General features: G+C 30.2%; 1 protein-coding gene across 3 annotated transcripts in view; it reads right to left on the bottom strand.

Moving 5' to 3' along the window:
- Window positions 1–924: 924 nt before the first annotated feature.
- The window catches only part of LOC106471353 (endophilin-A-like), a 52,735-nt gene continuing 39,065 nt past the window's right edge, over window positions 925–14,594 (bottom strand). For 2 of the 3 annotated variants that reach the window (XM_022400681.1, XM_022400687.1), the window contains 4 exons: window positions 12,781–12,929; window positions 10,034–10,168; window positions 8,430–8,670; window positions 925–6,039 (listed from right to left, as the gene is read on the bottom strand). In XM_022400681.1, coding sequence (XP_022256389.1) covers window positions 8,435–8,670; window positions 10,034–10,168; window positions 12,781–12,929 — 520 coding nt within the window. In that variant the 3' untranslated portion in view covers window positions 925–6,039; window positions 8,430–8,434. The remainder of the gene's footprint in view (window positions 6,040–8,429; window positions 8,671–10,033; window positions 10,169–12,780; window positions 12,930–14,594) is intronic. The other variant, XM_013931955.2, reaches the window with a different exon arrangement.

Here is a 14,594-nt window from a genome sequence, read left to right as displayed (position 1 = left end):
AAAACTTTGTCTTTAAAATAAGGGTGCGTCTTATATTCCGAAAAATACCGTATTTATAATGGCTAATTTGATTTGTTTTTGACAAAATTATTTCACATTTATAAATTGTTTTCACATTAGATACTGTACATATGAGCAAACGTGGTTTAAAAACATTAACAGTAATGAGCTGACTAGCATGAATACTAATGGTATGAACTCTCCATTAAATAATGTGTAGTCTAAGAGCTTGCAGAAGTAAAGAGTCAGTGGTTCACAAAGTAACAGATCCTGTTCAGTATCGAATGTAAACACAAGCTGAATATTTGTCATTACATTAAGAACAATAGTTTTGTTTTTATTGCTTAAAGACTAATGTTGGCTGAAACATTGTACTTTCAACTATTTTACACATTCCATATTTAGTCATTTGAACTTTATCTTTTCAGTTTCGGTTTCATTTCTTAATCCTGACTTATACTTTACCCATTAATAGCAACTACCAGGAAAGGGTTATGTATTTCAGTTTTTTAAAAAAGAAAATATTCATTTTCATTTATATCACTAAAAGAAATTGAAATTTTTCTTAAAAATTAGGTATATTTCTTTGCAAGTTTATTTAAGTATATAACTTGAAAAATATTAAATTTAGGAAATGGTAAAGGACACTCATCATGATATATTATTCTGAAACATGTGAACAATTTGAAATACGTTTGAGGTCTGCTATATTGCTTTACAGTATTGTATTAAATACATTTATGTTGCATTGCAAAATAACATTTTAGCATTTTTATGAAATGAATTTCAGCTTGCATGTAAATCGTTAGTGGAATAAAAATGTATAAAATGACAGTAAGATGAACAGGACTACAGACTACAATACGTAAGGGTTCTGACTAAGTTGGAATAAAAAATTAATACATACAACACAGACAAGAAAGATTTGAGATGATGCCTATTTATTTCTATCACTGGAACAAAACTCAACAATCACAGAAATTCAAATTTACAATAGATAAAGTCGTTGCTCGTTGATAATACTATCATAACTTGACAATATCAAGATTACACAGAAAGACAAAGTTTGAAGAAATAGTTTCATAGAAATTGATAAGTTATTGTCAAAATTTCAAAACACAGTAACTGAATACACTTATGCTTCATGGTTTAAGCTCTCATGAGTTAACTGTAAAATGAAAGCAAACTATTACCTTTCTTATCACTGGATTAATACAATGAGCTACCTGTGTCTGCGGACTTACAACGCTAGAAACCGGGTTTCGATACCTGTGGTGGGCAGAGCAAAGATAGCCCATTGTGTAGCTTTGTGCTTAAATAAAACAAACCAATAATCTTCATTAAACAGTATTAAAGGCAGAATCATGAAAACCTTCTCATACTTTTAAATATGCAAACTGTATCAATACAAAATCTTACATTAGACCATAAATAAAACTTTGGAACCTGAAGTGAAGTTTAACTCCACTTGAATTAGGTAATAAGGTAAGGAGAAGTACGTATATTAAATGAACTGAGTAACAAATTCAGTTTTGTTTACTTTCACTATTGATAACCAATTAGAAGAGAGGTTAATTTTATGCTTCACATTCCATTAACTTTATTCACTGGAAAAGTATATTCAAGACTCAAAAAACACTAAGGTTTCAGTAACACCTTAGTTAGTACAAATTATTGTCAAACAAAATATAAGTTTAAAACTCTCGGGCCAAATTTAGTACTAGCATTCAAAATATCACTACTAAAAAAACAACAGATTTGAAGAAAAAACAACAACAAGCACATGCACTAACAAACCTACAATTTGAAAGAAAAGAAATAACCTATCAGAAATATCATCAGAAGCTTATAGAACAAGAATATCTTATCGGCATACAGATAAAACATAGTAAGTACATAATATCAAAAAGATACAAGTAGAAAAAAAAACTTCAAAATCAAAATAACAAACCATTACCAATCTATTAATACAATATGGGAAGTAAACTATGTACCAATCTCACGGCAAAAAGTTAGTAAAACATATTATTGTTCAAGTGATCAACTACCAATCTCAAAATACAACTTAGAAGACAAAACACCAATCTCATAATCCAAAGACAAATTAAAGTAACTAAGAAAACTATATATATCAATCCCATGACAAAATATGTTTAAAAGTGCTATTCAGAAGGCAATATACCAACCTCAGTAGAAAAAAAAAAAAAAAGATAAAAGAAATGACTAATATAAGATTAAGTTATTTAAAAGACAAAGTATTAATTTCTAAATACAACACAGGCAAAAGGAAGTCCTTTTTACAGCACTGCAATTCTGATAAAAGAATGAAAAAAGTTATATATAATAAGTTTTAATTAATATAACACTAATATATATATAAAACAAAACAAAACAGAAGACCAATTAGCAATCTCAAGATACAATGAAGACAACAGCAATATATTTAAAAGATCAATCACTAATAGTATAATTTAGCATGGACACAGATATAGAACATTAAAAAATAAAAATGGAATAAGCCACAATACAGCATGGATAGAAAAAGACCATTCTGAAGATTAGGACAAAATCATGAGGATAACACACAACAATGCCAATAACCAGATAATCACAATAAAAAATAAAGGTTTAATTCACAAAACAAAATGAAACATCAAAAAAGCATAGAGAATACACTATACAACTAACAACATGAGTAAATCACAGACAAGCTCAAAAGTACTCAATAAGTTAAGAGATTGACCAATCCTTGCTTCAGGTGGATATATATGTACTGGACAAAAGAACCATCTGCTGGAATTATACAAGACATAATATTTATGTAAAATAAGAAGTAGTATTATCCAGTAAGAATACAGTTGACACTAACACTCCAATCTAAGTTTACTAAGTAGTAGGTAAAATAACATTCCTTGGGTAAATAAACCAAAATCTTTATCATTTTTTATATGCATTATAGTTAAAGTTTGAAATACACAGTAAATATAGCAAAAAGTTGCAACTGCACTAAGACTCTGACAGAGCTCTCTATTAATGTTAACAATCAACATCTGATACAAACAAACATTAATAGTGGATAACAGGCAAAGATGTAGATCTATAATAATGTTAACAATCAACATCTGATACAAACAAACATTAATAGTGGATAACATGCAAAGATGTAGATCTACAATAATGTTAACAATCAACATCTGATACAAACATTAATAGTGGATAACATGCAAAGATGTAGATCTATAATAATGTTAACAATCAACATCTGATACAAACAAATGTTAATAGTGGATAACAGGCAAAGATGTTTAAAATTACATCTTCGTTTTTCTCACAGAAGCCTACTTGAAGGCTGAGGACAATTAGTACAGCTAAACGGAAAACAAATGTAAGTACAACAGCCACAAAATGACTAGCACAACAGAGATGTCATTACTTCTACTACTACCAATCATCTTAAAGAGATGGTGCCATCTTTGAAAACACATTTCCCATTGTCTCCTCACATCTCTTTGTGAATCAAACTGATTAAATATATTTACATACCTCAACAAAGTTAAACAATGATGATTGTAAAAAAGCTTGTAAATCAGTTAGGCATAATGTTATTCCATATTTGTATATCTCGATTTTAACCAAGCTTCCAGATATATGAAGAATTTAGATAAAACCTCTTATTGAATACATCACAAAAAAAAAAGTTATTTCGCCTATAAAATATAATCAAAATTGTAAAAAAGTCAACAATTAATTTACAACTGAATAATCATGGCAAAGAACAGGTTATTTATTTAATAGCTCTTCTGGTTCTTCAAACTCTGTCTCCTGTAAATGTTTGGATGAAGGGCAAATACACAAAAATACTTTGGATGAGTTCCACTAACACATTTAGAGCATCATAATATCTGTTAATATGCTTAAAAGATTATACAATTTTTGTTGCATGTATAAGCATATTAAAGATAGGTTTTAGTAATGTAAGTGATTTAAATTATCTAAGTTTTAATGATATAAAAGATGTGGTAATGAACTAACAATATGGATTGGGGACAAAAATGTATTCCTCATAAGCACTAGCAAAGCTGGTTACTACACAGAACTAACTTATATCCTACTAACAAGAACACTGAACACTTTAATATAATAACAAACTCAAATTACATGAGCTGATAACTTTATAAAGCAAGTTATATCATGCTCAAATCAGAAAACATCAACTAACTAATAATTTATTACTATAGCCAACATTAAAAGAGTTTTAAAACAATAAGTACCATGTCTGGTTTTTATTTTCATTAAAATCAGGCATTTTGATCCAAGTTAAAGCATGTGACCCATTTAGTTGTTTTGTTTTTATACATTAGTCTGGTTTGGGGAAATATCACCTCTCATCTGTAAACCAAAGAAAGCTACAGAGTGTCACATCATGTTAAAATACACGTCACTTATTATTCAAATACCTATATTAATGTGTATTCCTTTGCAGTGAATAAAATGTTACAAATAGTAATAATAAAATTTAAATAATCTAGAAAATAGCTGGCTAATAAAACACCCTATAAAAAGTTCCGAACCAACTGAACTGAATTACTGATGTGAGAAACTAGTTAAAATACTGTAGATGTAAAACTAAAATCAGGTGCACTATGAGCTATGAATCTAACATATATGATGTTCTAAGTAAAAGTATGCTGTACATAACTTTTACCATGTCATCTCTAAAATAATATCTATACAAATTAACGTACCACCATAATGAAGCTTCAGCTTTAATGCTGTGTCATCGATCATAGTAGTTCACATTTTACTACCTCGTATGCTAGATAGAACATACTGTTTTATCCAGTTAGTGGAACCCATCACAAAGCTGTACAGAAGAAATCTTACATGAAATTATTAAATTATACAACAATTCATAACATTCCCAAGTGAAAATTATCATAAATCCCAATTTTCTTAGTTACAGAATCTTTTACTACACAAAACATTTGTGCAATGCACACACACACACGCACAGTCTTGTTTAACATTCCCAAAAGAACATGGACATTCCAGACATTATGTTCAGCGAATCAGAACAAAAAGGAACCTGGCAATATCGTGTAAGATAATTTGAGTTTGTAACACTAGAACATAAAACAATGTCAAATCAGGTAATAAATCTCATGGTTTATCTATACTAAGAAAAAACAGAAATACAAACAGCTCCTGCTTCTCTTTCAATGTTTAAATATAGAGGTTTAAAACATTACACACAACAGAAATTTAACCAATTCTTTTATAAAAACATTAAAATGTGAGAGCAGCTGGTACTGCACCTGAAGCAATTAATTTTCTTTTGTCTTCAGTTATACACATCTACATTAATATAGTAAGTTTCTGTACGAAATAAATTTCACCAATTATTAAATCATTCTTATATTATATAAAATCAATTTGCCATTACATTCACGAGTAAAGATTTTTTTATTAAACAATCCAGAAATAGTTGTAATTGCTCTGGAAGAAAATAAATGTAAATTTCAAAACCCTTTGTTTAATAACTAATATATCAATATCTTTAATGTATAAATCAGACAATGTCACAAAATTATCTATACAGAACACGAAATTCTGATCTATTTCCAGAACAGGCTATTCTATATGAAAAATCTTAATGAAAGTTTTACATTTCTTGATTACTACAGACTCTATAGCACCATTCATTAGAATTCATGGGTATTCTTTGAAACCTCAACACTATTTGGAAATAACTTCTTTTATAACTAAGTCTGACTATAACTTCACTAAGCATTGTTTACCTTGTTTTCCAACTTCAGGAAGTCCATTTACATGGAATTTAATGGGTACATCAGCACTAAAATTATCATCATCTTAGTAAATAAAGAGTTAACACTTAAGACTACCTTATTGCCAGGATCCTGAGCCTTTGACCAAAATAAATTAGCCAAACTAAGGGGGAAAAAAAAAGAGACTAAATGAGACCTTTACACGACATTCTGTGCAGATTTTAAACCTATCTGTGGCACCATGGTCAGATTCCTAGAGGAAAATGTAAACATATTACTTGGGATACTAAATATAAAACACTATTAACATGCATAGTAATACTTTCTAAGTATCTTGACTTGGAATAAGATTAATACTTTACAGATTAAAAAAAGTATATAACAGAAATAATTTACTAAAGCAGGCCATATTGTTACACTTGTTTATTTAAACCCAGTATGAAAGTGAGCTGAGGATTGCAATATATACAAATCAAGAAAATTTTTAAACAATAAAATTATATTTGTATACATATCTTCAATGTTGGATTACATTTTCAAGTTCAACTAGATTTACAAAAAAAAAGCAAAATACTTTGTTGGACCCTGAGGTGTGGATGGTATATTCATTCGAACTTATTTAAAAGAGTAAGGGATACACAGACATACAATGGTTATTACTGGATGACCCCCTATAAGAAGTTGAGCACTATTGCAAGGAAAATGTCAAGTATTGTAAGCATCTAACAAACATTTGGTTAAACAGTGAAGTAATATCAAACAACCTGTCAGTTAAGAAATATCCAGTGAACTAATACCCAACAACCTGTCAGTTAAACGATATAACCAATGAGATAGCACCCAACAACCTGTCAGTTAGACAATATCCAATGAGGTAATATCCAAAAACTTGTTATTTAGACAATAACCAATGAGGTAGTACCCAACAATTTGTCATTTAAACAATATCTAATGAGGTGGTATTCAATAACCCATCATTTAAACAATAAACAAGGAGGTAGTACCCAACAATTTGTCATTTAAACAATATACAATGAGGTGGTATTTAATATCCCATCAGTTAAACAATAAACAAGGAGGTACTACCAATAAAAATCTATTGTTATAATGGGTCAGGAAAGTTAGCTTAATGATGGCTATAATCAAAACACAAATATACTGGTGAATAAAGAAAAAAACCAGTGTTCATAAATATCACTCCTAACAATTTAGCTAGACCTAGCAGTAGACAAAAGGAAAGAGAAGTAGGTTTACAGGAATAAGTCAAGCAGATTTTTGTACTAGCCTGGTTTCTGAATGACTTCTTAAAACAAAGTAAAGGATGGACCAAGTTCTGAGAACCCATATATCATAAATCCTATCACAAAGTAATATCATGAATAGCCAAAATTTCAACACAGTAGGCAAAAGACAAGTATGTTTTTAGAATAACTGCTCATTAAACAAATGAAATATTCTAATCCAAGAAGTGAGAATATTAAGCCAGGAAGAGAACCTGAAACAATACTGGTACTACAACTAGCAAACAACCAGGTTTTCAAATGGACTTAATGTAATTATGCAATATTTGTAAGAATTTCAAAATTCCATATTTTGTAGTTTTCAGATTTATTCCCTAAAAAAAGGAAATGTTATAAAAGAAGAATGTTTATGAACGTAAAATAAATTTTCTAGTTCTTCAACTCTTGAAAGAAATTAACAACACACTGACCAATCAACTCATGAAGTTAATGGCTTCTAGATAATGAAGTCTGTGGCTTAATTATTCTGTACAAAACCTTTAATTCTCACAACTCTGCAAATATTAGTTGTCAGTTACAGACAACTACAATGCAACTTTTCCTTGAAGAATTGATTTTGTTGGCAGAGTGCAGGAAATTTAATATTAAAAAATATTGATTATTTTAAATTCTGGGATTCCATAATAAGTTGAGGAATATTGGGCACCTTTCATACTGCGGATAATCATCAAATTTCAATGTATTTTGGTGATGTTTAAAATTATTTTTTTACAATAACAAGTAAAAAGTAACATAGCTACAATTTACTGTTAAAAATATTGATTATTTTAAATTCTGGGATTCCATAATAAGTTGAGGAATATTGGGCACCTTTCATACTGTGGATATTTATTAAATTTCAATGTATTTTGGTGATATTTTTTAATTATTTTTTTTATAATCACAAGTAAAAAGTAACATAACCACAACTGATACATATCAAGAATATTCATAATGTGTTGTAATAAAATTTTTCTGAAATTAATGTAATAGTACAAAATTGATTAGTACTAGTAGCTATAGATAAATAGAGATAAAGAAAAACTTACTATAAACCCATTTGGTTAGCAAAAAAACCTTTCATATGTCTGTGAATTCAAAAATTCACCTAAGCCCCATCTGTTGTGTTTACTTATGTCTGAGCAATATTTCCAATACAAGAACATTGGTAAGTTTATCTTAAATGAATAATTATTGTTTGAAAATCAACATTTTCTGATAGAATATTTGGTTATAAGTTTAACCACCTAAGCTACTGTTACGTTGAATAAATGTCACTTGTGTATTCATAGTCCCCCTTACAACAACTTTCTATTTTTGTAAACTGGGTATTAACAGCTTATTTAATTAAAGGTTAACTTACACAGATCATGGCAGTGGCACCATCACTTGGACATAGCTCACAGGAAATAGGCCTGAGCGGCCATTCATGGTGCCTTCATACCAGTTTTCATCAATTCGGCACACAAGATTGATCACGTCCCCTTCCTTGAAACCCAACTCTCCCTCATTTTCTGGATCAAAATCATAGAGGGCTTGGCAGCAAGGCTGCTGACGCACTGGTGTTCTAGCTGGAGAACGAACAGGAGAAGGAAGTGGAGAGGCTGGAGGACCATTCCATTGTTAGAAAAACAAAACTAAACCAGAAGTACTTTCACCAAGTTAAAGTAATAATGAAATACAAAATAATAACAGTTTATTAATATTAAATTTTTTAAAGAAGGTATGACACACTTTTTAAATGATTTAATTTTCACCTATCAATTTATCAATATAAAAACATTCCTTAGAGATATTTATACATAAATACGATACAAGCACTTTTAAAAAGTTCCAGCAAACTAAAAATAAATTTCTTCATAAACAACCTGTAAACAACAGACAAAAGATCTGATTATATACTTTAGAGAATTTCCCATAATATTGAGATTGTCATTTTTTAAAATTAAACATGAAACTTTTTGCTATAATTACAGAGAAATTATACACTTAGGAAATGTTTTCATAATATCTTTATTACCAAAACTATATTACAATCCCCAAAAATCGTATTTGTCTTTGATGCAAGTAACAACCGTAAGTTGTATTTTACTGATTCTACTGGACCTACATTACTCACAAGAAGAACATCAATAAACCCAGAAAAATTTATAACTTCAGACTTCACTAATATATAATTAATAGTAATATCAAGCCTAAATTAAACTCTAATATCTTACACTATGTATAAAACTACAGTTTGCTCACAAAACTAAAAAACTTGGCTGATTTGCAAGCAATATACCTGTATTTCAGAAGACCATACAAACAAAAACAAAAGAAAAGAATGAAGTAAGGAAATTAACACAGTTAGCCACTTCTTTATACTTTATAAAGTGTAATATAGTTTTTCACTCTTTTAATTATCAAAGAGTTAAAAACTTCAGTTTTTTTACTTAGAAGTTGGAAGTTTATTTTAATTAATTATAAATAAGTTGAGATTGAAGGTGAATATATCAGCAGAAAGAATATTACTTAAGTGATTTCACAGAACACATTTCTAAATACAAGAAGCCAGTTAGAAAGATACCATTAGTAAAGCAGTAGTAAAACTCAGTATAGCCAGTATTTCATAGTGGTTTTGTAGTTTCTAGTATTAAAAAAAGTATTTGATATTTTATAATTAGAATGTTAAATGGTAACTACAATAAACATGGAGATAATAAAACTTTTAATTTGTATTATAGCAACATTGAAATTCTCATTTTTCTACAGGTTGAACAATGGGCCACTTGAGTCATGCCCACTACAGGTATTGCAACCCAGTTTTTAGTGTTACAATCCCTCAGACTTGCTGCTGTGCCATGGAGTAGCTTTTCTACAGATAGATGGCAAGCAATAACAAGCTAATTTGACCACATTTTACCACTAGTAAATACTAGCTCAATGAAAGCATGAAATATATTAATAAAACAGGAGCGTTAGTACCATTAGGAGAGCGACTGGGTGAACGACATGGTGATGTGGCACCACCAGTGGAAGGACTTCCATGCCCAGTTAGAAACAGTGTATCAGGGTGGCGTGGGTTAATAGGAGATGATGCAGGAGATCGAGCAGGTGAAGCTAATAGGAGACAAGAGTGACAGGGTTCACTCAGTAACATTAGCACAAATATAGAAACTAGAACAAATTAGCATATTAATTACAAAAACTGGAAGAATAAAAAAGTCCAGAATAATAAGTAGAATAAAAGAGCACATTGATTAAAGGAGATGGCCAAAATACAATTAAATAAAAGAAATTGTTGTACTAAAGACACAGGCAAAACACTTTTAATAAATGTGCATCAACGAAACACAACACACTGGAATTGTTTTTCCTTTCCAAATTTTACAACTTCTTTGTAACACAGCGGCTGGTCTAATTATAAAATTACCATTCTGTTTTCTTGTATTTTTCTGGAAAAAGTTTCTATCTAGTTATGAGGATATTTCACATCTTTTATGAAAATAAAAACACAAGTTTCCTTTCAAAAAACATAAAAATTAATATACATTATCACCAATTCTTTATTTTCTAAATAAACCATACTATTTACTTTGAAAATGTAGAATTTACAGCAATTGCTGTTAGCATATTAAACAGATTAAGGTTTTGGCCTAAAGCTTTTCTACCAATAATAATCATATCAAACTAAGTAAATAACCAATAATGAAGTGATCAAAATAAACCAATAAATAATATCAGGTAGGGAAAATAACAAACATGTTTCTTAATACGTTGGCATGTTCTGTCATATATTAATAGTGCATTTACCATTTGCACTAGCCTTTTTTTTATCTCAAAGTGATACACTAGAGAAAAGGCAGCTAGTCAATACCACCCATGGAGATACATAAGTATTGGTTAGGCAAAGCAAACTAGATTAGAAGTTTCTAGCTCACGTTTTCAAAAGAATCATATTGGTGGACAGTTATTATGGATTGCCAACTTTTCAGCACAAATTTACTAAATTTTACGAAATTATCCTAATTAAAACAGTATTTAACATTATGTGGTGCTTGATATGGCTGTACCAATTGCATGGGGGTGATGACAAGATTGGATTGCCAACTTTTCAGCACAAATTTACTAAATTTTACGAAATTATCCTAATTAAAACAGTATTTAACATTATGTGGTGCTTGATATGGCTGTACCAATTGCATGGGGGTGATGACAAGAAACTGTTAATCTTAATTCCATGGCATTACTATAAAGGAAGCTATTAACACTTTTTGAGAGAGGAAAAAATTAGACTATATATTTTAAAGAATCGACTTGGTCCTGTAAAGTAAAAGTCTGTTCTGAATAATATGGTTGTGATCCTAAAGCTAATGTGGGTTACTATCTTACTTGCTGTGGTTTGTTGGTGTGTACTGACAAAAAGTCATGATATCTAATCACAAACACCTTAGGTGTGAAAAAAAGGAGTGGTCAAAAAGGATTAAGTGTGTGACATAAAGGAATGAAATCAAAACTGGTAGCCAAACTTTTAGCTACAATTATAGCATTGATAAGAATTTTACATTACATATTCATTCATTAGTTAGAGAGACTGCACTTTTTGTTAAAGTTGAGGCATGATGGTGGGTAAAATAAAATATGCAGCCTGATATCATGTGCTTTTTTAGGCACAATCCCCTAGTCTAGGGGCATGAAAATCAAGACTAACAAAAACATCATTTCCTACATTTTATGGTCTCTTTTCAAACAATATAAACAGAAATAACACCATGTTTTTAACATCTTAATGATTATTTATTAAATGTGGATGAGAGAGAGAATAAGCACTAAGTGCATATCACTGTACAATGAGGAATATATGGTCATACGACTTATACTAAATTTTCCTTGCTTCTCACTCACTCGGAAGTGTCAGAAATGGCTCCAAAATTATTTAAAAACAGAGAAAGGCTCAGAAAGGTTGCAATTAAAGTGATTCTGGTGAGAGAGTTACTGCAGTATTTACAAAAAAAGCATTTAATAAATCAAAGTATCTGGCTAGGTGAGCTATAATCAGTTGAAGTAGGCAGGCAATTTATCTGGCATCCGGCAAATGAGGAAAACTCTGCTAAACAAACAATAATATTGAAGAGCAGCATACTTTCCTACAATTTGCAATACAAGTGCAATATCAGACCAATATTGGACTCTTTTGTTCAAAAGTTGAAAAAGTATTTTTGAAATATTCTTTATTAGTTTCAAATTCAAAGGAAATAATTGAAAGTGGTAAATCCATCCTCATATTCATGTTACTTATAAGAAAAGAAATCTTGTTCAAAAGGAGGAATGTGTGCGTGTTTTCTTATAGCAAAGCTACATCTGGCTATATGCTGTGTCCACTGAGGGGAATCTGAAGACTTACCACTGTCCCACCAGGGGACCCCGTGATGGACTTCAAAAGAAGGATAATTATAATTAAACATAATGAGTAGATTCCATTTCTCAATGTTACCGAGAATTAAATATGGTACCTATGATGTACTACATAATTCACACTCAATAACTGAGTAAATTTTAAATCTTACTTTTACTTTCCATAAAGAAGCTAAGCATGTAAAAACCAAATTTTACTTTAATTGTGAAAATGAAATTCAGGGAGTCGACAATTTTGTAGTTGGCTCAATGTAAAATCTCAAAGAAACCGATTAAATTATCATAGACAAAAGCATTTGTTTCCCCTCCTTCAATACCTGAAACCATTGGATAAGGAGGAGGGCCTCCATTATAATTCATGGTTATGTCTCCTGGGGATAAGTCATCCTGGATTGCTGGAATGTTCAGTTCTTCAAGTTTCCTGGGTTGGTATGGTTCATGGGGACGTCCCATTGCTAAATTCTTGCTGCGGGATAAAGTGAATGAACTAAATAAAAGTGCAAAACCAGAATATTAAACTAATATGCATGGCAAAAATATTCATTATCATTCAATAGCATAAAAAAAAAATTATGTTTATCATTAATGTTGGAAGAGTCATCACACAGCATTCTTATAAGTATGTCATAAAATTAAATTACAATATTATTTTCACATATAAACATGTAACAAGATCCATGGTGTTATCTTCTTAAGCAATGTAACAAGAACTAGTTTTATTTACAACTATCACACAATATATATTTTTGATGGTATTTTTATGGATCACGTAGGAGAGAGAACTGAACTTTACACACAATACAAACCTTGTCTATGTTTTCTTCATAAATATTAAGCATCATTGACAGTTTATGTGAAGTTAAGGAAGCAAAGAGAATTTCTTGTACATTGGTTATGCACACATAAAATCTGCAATTTACCTGAAACTTATTTGTTGGATTTTGTGCAAAGCTATACGATGACTATCTGAATTAGCCGTTCCCAGTTTTTAAGTGATAAATAAGATGGAGCACAGCTAGTCAACCAATTGACCATCACTTTTATAATGTATCCATGGCCCTACAGTATGGAGAGGTTTTTTTTTGGCAGTAATAGGATGCAAACCACAGAATCTCAGCTTTAGAATTCAGCACATTAACCATTAGGTAATTAAAAATTAAATGTCACAATATACAATAATTTCTTGATTTTATAAACAAAATACTTGTTAATATGTAAAAAAAAAGTAAGAACTTGAACAGGCGTCATATGTTGTGTAAAACCATTTTATCATGATGTTGTAAATAAGTCTTTTAATGCACTTACAAACTAATATGATACTTTAGTTTCTATATTTCAGATACTCCCACTAGGACTATCTGTTCATAATTTTGAGCTGATAAGACTAAAGTAAGGTAGTTAGTTAAGAGCACTCACATCCACCTCTTGGGCTACTTTAATCAAAAAGTGAGATTTCACCCTCCCTCTTATAATGTATCCATGGCCCCAAAGTGGAGAGCAGGATTTCTGCAGTAATACAGCATGAACCATGGGCTCTGAAGATCAACAGTCTGTTACACTAACCAATAATTTAGCTATCTCTGAATGAATACAGTGAATTTTAGACTGGTTAATATCAGTGTAAGGCTTGATGAACACAAATTTCTCAACTGATCCATTTTCAATATAAACAATTTACAAAAAACAAAAAGGAAGACCAAAAAGAGGAACACTGAAATTAGAAAGTCTGTGACATCTAAATGAATACTTTAAAAACGTTATGTTAACTAAATTCAGCTTTCACGAATTCAATATTCATGAAATGTCAGGAACGATCATAAAATATTAACCCTTACGAGACGAGTCACGGGTGAAAGGCCATGTGATCTCATTTGTTGACTCTCATTCAAAATTTTATTGAAGTGCTATTTCATGAATTTATGTCAATAACTTTGGTATCAAATTGTAGATTATAATTCAAATTTTAGTACTATTTATTACCCAATTTCTTAATTTAAAAGCAAATATTATAAAAACACAGATAAACATCAATTTTTGTGTGTCATGGGGTATGTTGAATGCAGCACTGGTTCAAATTAGATGTTTGTGATGTCAAAATACTAAGTATATAGTTTCATACGAATTAGAAACT

The sequence above is a fragment of the Limulus polyphemus genome, unplaced genomic scaffold, assembly GCF_000517525.1.
Source record: "Limulus polyphemus unplaced genomic scaffold, Limulus_polyphemus-2.1.2 Scaffold111, whole genome shotgun sequence".
Classification (NCBI taxonomy): domain Eukaryota; kingdom Metazoa; phylum Arthropoda; class Merostomata; order Xiphosura; family Limulidae; genus Limulus; species Limulus polyphemus.
The sequence above is the reverse complement of the archived record's forward strand: the minus strand, read 5'-3'. Positions and strand labels throughout refer to the sequence as shown.